The sequence below is a fragment of the Ranitomeya variabilis genome, chromosome 3 (genome assembly GCF_051348905.1).
Source record: "Ranitomeya variabilis isolate aRanVar5 chromosome 3, aRanVar5.hap1, whole genome shotgun sequence".
Classification (NCBI taxonomy): Eukaryota; Metazoa; Chordata; class Amphibia; order Anura; family Dendrobatidae; genus Ranitomeya; species Ranitomeya variabilis.
The window spans coordinates 229,017,026-229,032,156 of record NC_135234.1 but is presented as its reverse complement, the minus strand read 5'-3'; the positions used below and the strand labels follow the sequence as shown (position 1 = coordinate 229,032,156).

The 15,131-nt window shown below is 41.3% G+C and overlaps 1 protein-coding gene across 1 annotated transcript in view; it reads left to right on the top strand.

Moving 5' to 3' along the window:
• Positions 1–11,999, top strand: part of TBC1D22B (TBC1 domain family member 22B) — a 62,804-nt gene extending 50,805 nt beyond the window's left edge. The window contains exons 12-13 of the mRNA XM_077295212.1: positions 5,171–5,266; positions 10,323–11,999. Of these exons, the coding sequence (XP_077151327.1) occupies positions 5,171–5,266; positions 10,323–10,451 (225 nt within the window). The 3' untranslated portion in view covers positions 10,452–11,999. The remainder of the gene's footprint in view (positions 1–5,170; positions 5,267–10,322) is intronic.
• Positions 12,000–15,131: the final 3,132 nt, after the last annotated feature.

Sequence of the window (15,131 nt, the reverse complement as noted above, 5' to 3'; positions counted from 1 at the left end):
AAATGCAAATCTTTTGGTCATCAATTGGCACAAACTGGTGATTTTCTCTTGTTCCAGCAATTGTATGTCCATCTTTGAACCTTTCCTCTTGAACTACCCGTATTTCGTCAATTTTTTCTTTTGGAACAAAAAAAAAACTTGATTCCATGCAGTTGCTCGTTGCAAAAGTTGAATAAATCCACCGGGGTCAGTATTTGGTTTTTAGTTGGGCGCTGAAGACTGGCACGAGCTGCCAACCTCTTTGCTGTCCCTCCAATCCCATCACAGGGTGACTTTCCATGACTGGTACCAAAAAAAATTCCATTCAGCGCTGATATTGAAATCAGCATTGTGGTGGCACAAGTCGAGAAAAATTTTGAAATTTTTGTACTGGGCTGCAGATCCATCGCTGAGGTAGTGGATATGATGAATCCCATAGATGAGAGTCTTGAGATACTCCACAATTACTGTTAAGAAAGTTTGGACTGCAACTGTCATGTTGTGAGCAATCACTGATTATGCACAAGCGGATGTTCTGCGCAGCTTCACCATTTAACTCCTTGAAGTAAATTACAAATGGGTGTACTGTAGCTTGACTATTTTCCCAGTGGAAACCTTGAATGACATCTTGAACAATAAATGAGTAATTTTCAGCAAAGTCCATAAGGATCACAAGCTCTCCAGGTCTCAGATTTTCCTTCAACGATTTCAGATAGCAACTTTGATGCTTGGCGAAGTAGTAGTGATGGCTACAAAGTTTAGAAATTTTCAAAACCAATTCTTCAATGAAATCTTCTATAGTCAGTTGTTTGGTATCAAGCGTGTCTCGATCAGTGTGAATCCATTCTTTGAACTCAATAATATCTTCAGGGTCACTGTTGACAAACACATTGAGTAGAAATTCTTTTAAAACTTCAGGACCCAGGCATTTATCACAACGGCCAAGCATACAGTCCTTGGATTCAATTCCACAGACCATTTTGCATATGAGCTCTTTGTAGTCATCATTGATTGGGCATGCTGCAAGCATTAGTTTGACATTTTGGTGAATGGTACACACACAAACGGAATGTTTTCCAGCAGATCCAACGGTTACGCACGGTTACTTTGGCCGAAGCTCACAAAACTTGGAAAATCCAATTTCAGGGCCATTCCGATCCCGATAGGCAACAAACATTTCCCTCATATTGCTCAGTAATAGTCGCTTTTAATAGTAGCGACTAATAGTCGCTAAGGCTATATCAGACGAATTTCGGTGTCTCTGAACGAATGGTCAAACAAGCTCGAAAGCTTAAATGTGAACATGGGATCTTAGCCTTACCTAGAATCAAGTGTGGCAAGAAACTTTCTGAGGAAGTGAAGAAAAAGGTGCAGGCATTTTTTGAGGATGATGAATTCAGTCGAATGTGCCCTGGTAAAAAAGACTATGTATCAGTGCGAATAGCAGGGGAAAAAAAAGCAGATGCAAAAGCGACTATTACTGAGCAATATGAGGGAAATGTTTGTTGCCTATCGGAATCGGAATGGCCCTGAAATTGGATTTTCCAAGTTTTGTGAGCTTCGGCCAAAGTGGTGCGTAACCGTTGGATCTGCTGGAACACATTCCGTTTGTGTGTGTACCATTCACCAAAATGTCAAACTAATGCTTGCAGCATGCCCAATCAATGATGACTACAAAGAGCTCATATGCAAAATGGTCTGTGGAATTGAATCCAAGGACTGTATGCTTGGCCGTTGTGATAAATGCCCGGGTCCTGAAGTTTTAAAAGAATTTCTAGTCAATGTGTTTGTCAACAGTGACCCTGAAGATATTATTGAGTTCAAACAGTGGATTCACACTGATCGAGACACTCTTGATACCAAACAACTGACTATAGAAGATTTCATTGAAGAATTGGTTTTGAAAATTTCTAAACTTTGTAGCCATCACTACTACTTCGCCAAGCATCAAAGTTGCTATCTGAAATCGTTGAAGGAAAATCTAAGACCTGGAGATCTTGTGATCCTTATGGACTTTGCTGAAAATTACTCATTTATTGTTCAAGATGCCATTCAAGGTTTCCACTGGGAAAATAGTCAAGCTACAGTACACCCATTTGTAATTTACTTCAAGGAGTTAAATGGTGAAGCTGCGCAGAACATCAGCTTGTGCATAATCAGTGATTGCTCACAACATGACACGGTTGCAGTCCACACTTCCTTAACAGTAATTGTGGAGTATCTCAAGACTCTCATCTATGGGATTCATCATATCCACTACCTCAGCGATGGATCTGCAGCCCAGTACAAAAATTTCAAAATTTTTCTCGACTTGTGCCACCACAATGCTGATTTCAATATCAGCGCTGAATGGAATTTTTTTTGGTACCAGTCATGGAAAGTCACCCTGTGATGGGATTGGAGGGACAGCAAAGAGGTTGGCAGCTCGTGCCAGTCTTCAGCGCCCAACTAAAAACCAAATACTGACCCCGGTGGATTTATTCAACTTTTGCAACGAGCAACTGCATGGAATCATGTTTTTTTTTGTTCCAAAAGAAAAAATTGACGAAATACGGGTAGTTCAAGAGGAAAGGTTCAAAGATGGACATACAATTGCTGGAACAAGAGAAAATCACCAGTTTGTGCCAATTGATGACCAAAAGATTTGCATTTCAAGGGTGTCAAATGACCCATCATCTTTCATTGCCCATGTAGATAGATCTGTCAGATCAGAAATGCCTTTTGTGCCAATTGCAAACCTCCAGCCAGGGCAATACATTGCCTGCATTTACGATAGGAACTGGTGGATTGGAAATATTTCTGAAATTTCAGTCGACAAGCATGATGCATTAATAAATTTTATGCATCCTCATGGACCAGCTAGCTTCTTTCACTGGCCTGTGAGAAATGATACATGCTGGATTCCCGAGCAGTCAATCATTGCAATAATTCCAGCACCAGCTGCAACAGCAATGGGCCGACAATACACCTTCTCTGAACCGATTATGTTGCAAATTCAGCAACAATTCCAGACCACTTAGACTGAACATTATGGCTTGGGAACCAACAAAAGATACCCAATATTAGGCTTGGGATCCTAGGCAAAGACACCCACCCTCAGGCTTCGGAACCTGCGATAAAGAGACCGCCCGAGGCTCGCCTTGCACGGCTATCGGCCATGGCTCCTAGGCGATGGGGCTGCCAATTCTCGAAAGACAGCATTATTACAATTCTTAATAGGATTATAATACCAATTCTTAGGGAATTGGTTGCGGTATAACCACCATGGACCAACGCAAGGGTTTGAATAGTGCAGTTACCATTCATTGCGTATTAATAAATAACACCATGTTCAGTGGCATTTTTCATTTCTTAAACGGAGAGACTCCAAAAAAAAAACCAATGATCCTTGTAGAGAATAATGTGCTCTTTCTAATGATATATTTTAGGGGTACCCTTTTTGAGAAATGTGACCTAAAAATAGGCAAAATTCGTTTTTTTTAAGTTTTTCATCATATGTGGGTGTGAATATTTCCACAAATACATATGCTTTGACCGTGATATTGCAGCAATGCAAAGTCATGTAGATGTTTGGTGTACAGGGCAAAGCACCAGTTACTATTGGTTTTTGGTCTTGAGTTATATATGGGCAAAGTTTGGCATAAATTTTATGCGACGCGTTTTTCAAGCTACTTTGACACAAAATTGCGGCCGAAATATTGTTTTGTCATAGCCGGTAATAATTTTATCGTGTTTAGCAGCAAAAGTTGAGCTAGTATGCCAAATTTCAGCCTCATAGCCAGTATAGAACTCTAATGGCTATGTGCCAAAGTTTGCAAAATCCTCTTAGCTGAAGCCGCAGGTTTGGTGGAACCTCCAGTGAAAGGTCAACAGTGCCCAATGTATTTGAGATCTGGCCCTAAAAATTTACAGAACCTCTTTTCAAACATACATGTACATCCTTGTAAAATTTCAGCAAAATCGGAGAAGGTCGAGTGGGGACGATTTTTAAAACTGGTCCACTTGATGTGGAATGACCCATACTTAACATTAAAAAACGCATGCGTTTTTTAGCGTGCGTTTTGACGCGTTTTCGGCAACGCATGCGTTTTTTGACGCGTGCGTTCATTTGCAGAAATGCAACATGTAGTAATTTCTAGCGGCGTTTTTTGCCGCAAAAAAACGCATGTGTTTATTCGCGGCAAAAAAATGCATTGCTGTCTATGTAAACGCATGCGTTTTTACCGAAAAACACAAGAAAAATCAAGAAAACCCTAACCCTAAACACAAGAAAAAACAAGAAAACCCTAACCCTAACCACAAGAAAAAACAAGAAAACCCTAACCCTAGGGTTACTAGGGATCCTAAACCTAACCCTAACCCTAAGGTTAGGATCCCTAGTAACCCTAGGGATCCTAACCCTTAGGGATAGGGTTAGGATCCTAACCCTTAGGGTTAGGGATAGGATCCCTAGGGTTAGGGTTAGGATCCCAAGGGTTATGGCTAGGGGTAGGGTTAGGGTTAGGGTTTGGATCCCTAGGGTTAGGGGTAGGGTTAGGGTTTGGATCCCTAGGGTTAGGGGTAGAGGTAGGGTTAGGGTTTGGATCCTTAGGGGTAGGGGTAGGGTTAGGGTTTGGATCCCTTTATCACCTTGATGGTGGGGGGTGGCTTATCAGTGACCTGGTGACCAGGACATTCTTCTAATAAAAAGCTACCCCTAACCCTAGGGATCCTAACCCTAACCCTAGCTAATTCTATTAATAGTGTGTTTTCTAGTTGATTTTGATGATTGGCAGCTGTCACACACTTCTCAGCATGCGTTTCAAAAGCGCAAACGCGGGAAAAAACGCATGTAAACGCGGGAAAACGCCGCGTTTTCCCGCGTTTTTTTTTTGGGAGCAAAAACGCATGCGTCTAAAAAACGCAGCGTTTGCACGCATTTACATGCGTTTTTTCACCACATGCGTTTTTTTTTTAAAATGCGGCAGATCAAAACGCAAGTGTGAAACCAGCCTTATTCTCACAAGTTCTCTACAGCCATAGTGATAAGTGCGGCGACCAGCAGTCCGGACCCATTCTAACTGTGTTCTGCATTTAACTACTTTATTGTTAAACTACATTAATGATTTCTAATGCTTCCAAAAAGTGCCATAAATAAGAAAAATGGAAGTTTCCATGTAAGTAATGGATGTTAATTTAACCACATTCACAGGCAGAACCAGAAGGATTTTCCCATTTCCACCTTTATGTTTGTGCTGCATTTCTAATTAAATGGCGTAAAGAAATTCTAGATGAAGAAGATTTTCAGGTAAGTACTGAATACATGGTTCAATAATATACATACATAACATGTATTTATTTGGTTAACCCCTTCCCGACGTAACCCATAATAGTACATCTTAGATAGGGTCCGATGTATGGAGTGGGCTCAGAAGCTGATCCCACACCACATGCAGCCGATGGATTGCTGGATTATGGTGGGTCATATGTGCACTTTGAACTATTTTTTGGTCTGCTGAACCTCTCAAAGTGCAGGAGAGCAGAGAGAGCTGTAAGACAATCTTGACTCCCTATGAAGAAGGTAGAAACAGTTTATTTACCATCCCTACTGATGCTGTATAAAGAGCATTTATTGAGTGCTGTGTAAGCAGAGCAGGAAGTTGCATTGCCACTTACTCCAAAGTTGCTTGGTCTTATAAGACGGAGATCACCTTTCCAGTGCAGCAGTGCACCACTTAATACATTTGGTGCATTTTATTGCAGTTGTCTTTTGTTAAAGTCTAGAGTATAAAATTGCATGCCTGATAAATTCCTAATAATATATGCAAAAATAAACAGAAAATTACTTATAAAAAAAATAACCCTTTACACATTTGTTACGTAAAATCATCGTAACATAATAATAGATATTCCTTTAAAAACTCCAAAAATATACAAATATTTGTTTATTAAGTATAGTTCTAGATTCCCCTTTGAACCTCAAATGCAACATGACTCCTCTGATTTCTTGTTTGTATTCACATTGAAGGACAATGCAGTCTGAAATCATAAAAGCGCATAATATATTTCACTATCTTCAGTTATGGCAAGGTATGGGAACTCTTCCATCTTATGCTTGTAGGAATTGTTAGTAACGCTTAGAGGAAGCTACAGTACATATAGATACATGCCTTCTTTATCTAAACCTTTAAGAGAATCTGTCACCAGATTTCACAATGCAAGTTGCGTACATTATTAAAGCTTACATAGGGTTTCACCTGAAAAATGTAGAACTCTGCAATATCATAATTTTTGTAAATCACTTTATTAGCGATTTTTGTTGATCACATACAGCCAGAATTGCCCGTAGTACACTAAACTAAGCAGTATTCTTCTCCTGATGGTAGGCTACCATATTCAGTGTGGAACCAGAAGACTACAGCGTCTGATTTCTCCTACTCTTGCACTGATTAGAAGCACTTGACCTTCTTATTAAACGGTGTACATTTCTTTTAGCAGTGCAGGAGTTAATCTGTTGTGTTGAGAGCTCCTGGAGCATTCAGGCCTTCAGCTGTGCACTGTTAGCCCCTCCAATCTCCCATATAAGCTGGGCCCTGGCTAGCACTCATTGTCAGAGTAGCTTATGCTGCATGGCTGGAGGTTGTTGGTGGTTATTATTGGAGAAGGTGTTTGGTGGGTTTATCTGTGACTGTTGCTAGGTTTTGAGTGTGTGATAATTCCCTTTCTTCTACTTTAGTTTAACCCCAGCCTCCACTCCCCTGTGCATCCCTTCTGTTGTTTATGTGTGTATATTTGTCTGGTATTTTTTGTTACCCCTATTCATATTAGCTTGTTAGTCTGGTTGGTGTATTACAGTGCACTAATACTCCCCTCTTCCCTGGGTGGGGGAAGGGTACAGACTGAGGGCAGATTCAGGAGCTAAGGCAAGGTATGTGGCCCCAGCATCTTCACCATCAGAAGTAATCCAGAGAACAGGGCGAGTTAGGGTGCCCCTTTTGTTAGGGACAGGCAAGGAGCCCCTGGTCCCAGGATACCTGACAACAGAGTTGTGACAGTGGGAGCCAGTGTCATAGGATTTCAAAGTGCTCACACCTGCACTGAAAGAGGTAAATAAGTGACAAGCAGGATTTTGGGCAGTACTGTACTCTGATTTATCAGCACAAACTGCTAAAAGAGTGATTTATAAAAATTATTATAGTGCAGAATTCTACACTATCATCATTATCTTGTGAACTCATAGGTACCCTTTAAATAGCTCTCATAGGCTAGTTGAGGCTGATGTACTTCTTTTGAAAATCCAAGTCACAATGTACATATCCTTTTTGAAAGTATTCCATGCTTGATATTAAGTGTTGAGTTCAGTAAATTCGTGAGCTAATCTCAATCTCGTTTGCATCTTGACTAATTGACAAGCTCCTTTTAGTGTAGCTTGTCCAGTGTAGCGTGAGAGCTCAGCAGTGGAGGAGGTACGCAGTACACATTGTTTCTTGTGGCTCTGACGGCACCGCTGACTGGCTACAACACTCTGGGGCCGATTTTGAAGTGTTGTACAGTAGTGGGCAGACCTTGGGTTTATCTCATAAATACACAGTCTTAAGCTGGACTAAAGTGCTCATTATCTTATCAGTCCAAATATTTTTCAAGAAGGAATATTCAGCCATCCTGATATGGATTTGAAACTAAAGATTTGTGTAATAATCATTTAATTATGTGTGCAGTGTATTATAAAATCAGGCGATACATTCTCTGTGGGTCTAGAAATATTAGAGGAATTTTCTCATTTAATTTAGAGTTTTGTTAATAAGATATAAGTTCATAGACGAGAATTAATGTGTTTATTGTTTAAAATATTGTAGTTTTTTAATCTTCCTTGGGCATTCTTTTATTGTTGGGATAGAGGGTATGACATGATTTGTGCTTTCTAGCAGCTCGACTGAGGAGTTTATTGTACCGGTGACTGTTCAGTCTCCAGGAATTGATGCCCTTCCTCCATAGACCAAAGTGTAAGGAGAATGCCTACGGGACCTAGCTCTATAGTGTTGGCTGTCCTGCCTTATCTAGGCCCCTAGGAGTAGAATAGAGCTGGCATACATTTCTCTGCTGTAATAAGAGACTTCTTCTCTAAAAACCTATAGCCAAGATGACAAATGAGCTGCCATGAACAATTTTCTGCTCTTTTGTCCAATTTGAAAGCCGGAATATTTCAGAGTAGTGACGTACAAAACAACACTAAAAACCTTTTGTAGTAGGGATCTTATTCACATAGTGCTTCATTTTCTGATGATACATTTCTTTTACTTGTACTCTAAAGCTGGCCATACACCTACTACAGTAGGGAAAACTTTCTATCAGCATGTAAGATTTTGGTCGTAAATAAGAATTTCTACATGGCTGGTGAAAGCATCGGGAAAGGGATTACTCTCCAAAACCGTTAATGCAAATTGTAGCTTTCATTCCAACTTTTCTCCAAAGATCTTCCCTATTAGGGTACCGTCACACAGTGCCATTTTCATCGCTACGACGGCACGATCCGTGACGTCGCAGCGTCGTATGATTATCGCTCCAGCGTCGTAGACTGCGGTCACACTTTGCAATCACGGCGCTGGAGCGATGCCGAAGTCCCCGGGTAACCAGGGTAAACATCGGGTTACTAAGCGCAGGGCCGCGCTTAGTAACCCGATGTTTACCCTGGTTACCAGCGTAAACGTAAAAAAAACAAACAGTACATACTCACATTCCGGTGTCTGTCCCCCGGCGTTCTGCTTCTCTGCACTGTGTAAGCACCATAGCCGGAAAGCAGAGCGGTGACGTCACCGCTGTGCCCGCTTTCCGGCCGGCAGGCGCTCACAGTGCAGAGAAGCTGAGACGCCGGAGGACAGACACCGGAATGTGAGTATGTACTGTTTGTTTTTTTTACATTTACGCTGGTAACCAGGGTAAACATCGGGTTACTAAGCGCGGCCCTGCGCTTAGTTACCCGATGTTTACCCTGGTTACAAGCGAACACATCGCTGGATCGGTGTCACACACAACGATCCAGCGATGTCAGCGGGTGATCAAGCGACGAAAGAAAGTTCCAAACGATCTGCTACGACGTATGATTCTCAGCGTGATGTCTGATCGCAGTAGCGTGTCAGACACAGCGATATCGTAACGATATCGCTAGAACGTCACGAATCGTGCCGTCGTAGCGATGAAAATTTCACTGTGTGACGGTACCCTTACTGTAGTGTCTTTATTTTTGTTGACAGATCTTACCTTTGATGAAATGTTTGTGGATCAGATGACAATCTTTACATGCATGACCAGCTTACAGGGTTTACCCACTCTGAAAATGTATGGCAATACTTTTAAGATAAGACATCTGCATCTGATAGGTGGGAATTCCACTCCTCTGGAGAACAGACTCCCAATCCACCTGATAAATTTGGTGCCAGCATCCAGATGCTCCATTGCAACTGAATGAAAAGTCCTGAAGATGTTTTTATTTCTGTAACTTTTTATTGAGTTGTGTAGATTGACAGTAATGCATGTGCAAGATCACTACTCTTCATTCTCAGCTGGATATGGTGGCCACCACTTGGGTCTCCCAGAGGGAGAACTCCCTCTATTCGAAATTGTGGCATATACAGTGAACATTCTGCAAGTGGTTAAATAAGACCTGTCACTTGCTCAAAAAATGTTGTTAAATACCTAGTAAAAAGCCTTGTGCTATTTTGTCTGCTCTGCGTGAAACCATTGCAGTAATATTCACATTTGTTACATTTGGAGTGCAGTATGTGAAATCTCTGCTTGCCGTCGAACTGGGCATTTTTTCAGGGGGGATGTGCGCTTTTACCCAACACTTTCAGACACTGCTAACCACAGCTTGGCAGCTAATCTGGCAGTCTAGCTGACTCAGATGCTGCCAATCTGTGTTTGAAAGGATTCCCAATGGGCAAAAAGTACTTTAAACAAAAATATTAAAATATAACCTTTAATTGATAGATTTATATAAAAAAACACATACAAGACAAACATCAACAAAAAAAAAAAAGAAAGCTACTAATTGGCAGCATCTGAGAGGGCAGGTTTAAAGTGTAGGCCCGACAAAAGACTCTGCAGAAACACCCAGTTGGCTGCAAGCCGAAGTTTCACATACTGCTCTCCAAAAGCAAGTATATCTTTGCATTGCAGCGATGCAGCACAAAAAGGAAAACAGTGGCAGAATCAGGGGAGAGAAGGGATTTTTAAAAGTACTTAACTAATTTTTTTGTGCGCCAGTTACTCTTAAAGTTAAGTCAAACCCTTTACAGGTCAACTCAGCTTAAAACAATATATATTTAAGTTTTATATATAAAAATATAATTTTTCTTTTCTCTTAGGGATTACTTATGTTGCTCCAGAACTTGCCTACAATCCATTGGGGCAACGAAGAAATTGGCCTCCTTTTGGCAGAAGCCTACAGACTGAAGTACATGTTTGCAGATGCTCCCAACCACTATCGTCGATAAGACTTCTTCTGCTCCACAGCTTCCCACTCCAGAAATCCTGCTCCCAGGAAGAGGCGTGAGCATTTTGCACCAGTGCCTCTGCATTACTAGTCACTCACTCATTTGGACTTTTTTAAGCGTTTGTGTGTGAGTGCGTACAATGTCTGTTATTTAAAGACTAATGACTGAACCTGTGATCAACCCTGTACAGATTATTTGTATATTAGCAGACTTTCATATGTATATGGATAGAAATGTACATAATTTAAATTTATTTGTAAGATGTGATTGTCTTTATCTCATTGAGGCCTATATGCTTTGTCTCTGTTGAGGATTGTAGCTACTGTGTACAACGTGCAACATTTTAAGGTTATTAACCAAGTAATAATAGTGACACTCCAACACAAAGCAAACGTTTTTGGTACTTTGAATGTTCTATCAGACTTCACCAAACACAAAAACAGGGATGCCTCCATTTCTCTGACACATGAACTACTTTATGAAGCTTCTTTAGTCCCTTTGAATGTGCATAAGAATTGTATGAGCATCACTCAGGGACAGCAGTAGGAAATGACAGCAAATGTGAACAGTCCCGTATTCTTCACTGGAGCACATATCACTGTGCATTTTACTGACCGGGGTGCTTAACCTTCAAGATGGCAGAAAAGTATAAGAATTAAAAAAAAAAAAAAAAAAATAGGATATGGTTTATATGTACTTAGAGGCTCAGACTTGTACTGTGATTTCTGTGAGGTACTACAATTGTGGACTAACAAGTGCCGCTTTCTGCCGTGGCCTACTCCATTTGTGCTTTTTTTGTACCCGTGTTCATAAGGAATCACCATTGTTTGAAAATCACTGGAGAAAGAAAAGTGGAGGAGTCTCTTTCCCAATTTTGGCACAAGCAGTGGAGAATCATGCTCAGTAAAGTGCAATTATGGAATCGTATCGGAAGCAGACTGGAATGCATGCCTTTGTTCATTGACCATCCAACTGTGACAATGAATAAAGTACACACATCCATCCTATGTGAATACATTTCTCTGCATTAAGGCACTTTTATTTGCTCTATAATATTAAAGTGGTTTTCTAGTTTTCATGCAAGTGTGAACTGTTTGAAAATGTCAGCTTCCCTACCCCATTGCAGCTCCATTCGATGCTCCCCACTTGCCTGTGTTGAAATGGTTGCATCAGTGACTTCATGTTGACAGCTTGTGACTTCTGCCGCAAATCGATGGGCTCGGCGGTCCTGCCGGTGACAATGTCATAGAACCTCTGAGCTCAATAATTGGCTGCAGCAGTCATGTACTTGCAGCCTTGTCAACAAAGATGGACTGGGTGGCAGCGAAGAGTTGGCAGCAGGTCAGTAGGGATGCTTTTGTTGTTTTCAAGTACTTCAAGACTTGGAGCTAATGTACCATGAAAAAAGAAAACCTCTTAAATAAATGTAAAGGATATTTATAACAGGCAAAAGGACCTTGCACCACCTTTAATTCAGCATAAAGAACACCCAAAGCTTACATAAGCAGTGGGTTTGGGTAATTATAATAAAATATTGCTTATTTTTAATATTTTGTTTTGATGAATTCTTTGTCTAAGGCAGGGTTGTGGAACCTTTTTTCTGCCAAGGTCCATTTGGATATTTAATACCATCACTTGGGGGCCGTCCAGAATTATCAACTTGAAACTTATCTCTCTATATTTGGTCAAATATTTAACTTACCCCTAATGTGATGACTGGGACTACTTCTCTTTGGTGCGACGATGTTAGGGTATATTGATGATGTTGCTACTCGCAACTGCTTTTCCAAGAGGTGCAGGCAACTTTTGGCGATAAGTTTTGTAAAGAACTAGCAGTAGTAAGTCGTACTGAACAAAGATGTATATTACACTGCAGGTCTCCTCAGAGTGGGAAGTTCATCACTGCTTATGTAACATTTATAGAACTCAAGCAGTGGACGATCTCCAATATACATCACATATGGGAAACTGCTGCATACATCACATAGGAGGCACCAAGATTGGTGTATATACATCACATAGGAGACACAGATACTCCTGTATATACAAAACATAGGAGAGACTGTGACTGCTCTAGTTACATTTACATAGGCGACATCGAAACTGTTGTATATACAACACATAGGAGACAGGAAGATTGTTCTATATACATCACATAGGAAACATCGGGGCTGGAAAATATACATGACAGGAGACACAAGGGCTGCAGTATATACATTGCACAAGACATGGGGACTGTGATATAGACATCAAAGGAGGATATCATGGCTGTGATATGGACATCAGAGGAGACATGCGGCATCGGTATAGACATCAGAGGAGACATGGTGTTGCAGTATTTAGATCAAAGGAGACATGGGGCTACTTTATATACATCACAGGAGACATAGTGCTGCCGTATATACATCACAGGAGACATAGGGCTGCAGTGTTGACATCACAGAAGACATGGTGGCTGCAATATAGACATCACAGGAGACGGGGCTGTGGTATAGACATCACTGGAGACGGGACTGTAGTGTTGACATCACAGGAAACATGGTGCTGCCGTATATACATGAGACATGGTGCTGCCGTATATACATCACAGGAAACATGGGGGAGCTGGTATAGACATCACAGGAGACGGGGCTGCGGTGTATACATCACAGGAGAAGGAGGTGCAGTATAGACATCACAGGAGACGGGGCTGCGGTGTATACATCACAGGAGAAGGAGGTGCAGTATAGACATCACAGGAGACGGGGCTGCGGTGTATACATCACAGGAGAAGGAGGTGCAGTATAGACATCACAGGAGACGGGGCTGCGGTGTATACATCACAGGAGAAGGAGGTGCAGTTTAGGCATCACAGGAGACGGGGCTGCGGTGTATACATCACAGGAGAAGGAGGTGCAGTATAGACATCACAGGAGATGGGGCTGCGGTGTATACATCACAGGAGAAGGAGGTGTGGTATAGACATCACAGGAGACGGAGCTGTGGTATAGACATCACAGGAGACTGGTATAGGCTGTTGTTTCTGTTTTAGGCGGAGTGAGAGCACATCATGCGCAAAATATTTCCGCAAAGTACTTTGGCATTGGCTAGTATCAGAACGTAATATTTCATTACATGCGCCGCAGCCTTCACTAGTGAATGCTGCATATGCTTGCTTGCAGAGTAAAAAGAATGGGTCGGCAGATTGTATTAAACTAGAAAAAGGTTTATTTTTAATTATTTTTTTACTTGCTGTGTTTGTTATTGCAGTTCAGCCCTTATTTATGAGCGATCCCAAACCATGGACAAGATGGATGATTCTCTGTATATAGGAAAAGAAAATCTGACTAAAATAGTGGAAGCACAGTGTATTCTAAGTATGCATTGATTTTCATCTGACAGCTCTTTATTTTAAACGGGTTGTTCAACAGTAAAAAAAAAAAAATTTGTGGCCATGGACTGATTAAAAATAATATACAGAATCATACTCGCTAGTGATGAGCGAATGTGCTGGGATAAGGTGTTATCCGAGCATGCTCAGGTGCTATCCAAGTATCGTCAGCGCGCCCGAATAATATGTTGGAGACCCCGTGGCTGCATGTCTCGCAACTGTTTGTTAGGCAATCCACGTATGTTGCAGCTGTCGAACAGCCGTGAGACATTCAGGTGCGGGGACTCGAACATATTATTCGAGCACACCCAACATACTCTGATAGCACCTGAGCATGCTCGCTCATCACTAATACTACTCATTTTTTAAGTGCCCATGTGGATCCAGTGCAGGCCACTCTGAAAGCAGTGTCTGCCCCGTTCGGAAGTCTCAGCACCATTGCAGCTTGTCATTTGCTGTAGTGGTCAGCCGGTGGAGACCTCTGTAGTGGCCTGCACTGGATCCGTTTATTATTTTAATAAATCTAAGGCTAAAAAAATTTTTTGAAAATCCACTTTAAGTCCCTGCTAGAAGGAAGAGATTGTGCACCTCTTGAGAATGAAAGAGTTCTAGATTCAAGCAGCTCACACGTGTGCCCCCTTTTCCAGGATAAGGGACTCTCATCCTTTAATCCATAAACAACATAGAACACGTCAAGTAAGTGGTGGATAAATGGTTTTGCTAGGTTGTAATGACTGAAAAACGCATTCAGTGTTTCTTGCTTTACACATTGCAAAATACAGTTAAGTCCATATATATTTGGACAGAGACAACATTTTTCTAATTTTGGTTATAGACATTACCACAATGAATTTTAAACAAAACAATTCAGATGCAGTTGAAGTTCAGACTTTCAGCTTTCATTTGAGGGTATCCACATTAAAATTGGATGAAGGGTTTAGGAGTTTCAGCTCCTTAACATGTGCCACCCTGTTTTTAAAGGGACCAAAAGTAAGTGGACAATTGACTCCAAGGCTATTTCTTGGACAGGTGTGGGCAATCCCTTCGTTATGTAATTCTCAATTAAGCAGATAAAAGGCCTGGAGTTGATTTGAGGTGTGGTGCTTGCATTTGGAAGGTTTTGCTGTGAAGTAAACATGCGGTCAAAGGATTTCTCCATGCAGGTGAAACAAGCCATCCTTAAGCTGCGAAAGCAGAAAAAACCCATCCGAGAAATTGCTTCAATATTAGGAGTGGCAAAATCTACAGTTTGGTACATCCTGAGAAAGAAAGAAAGCACTGGTGAACTCATCAACGCAAAAAGACCTGGG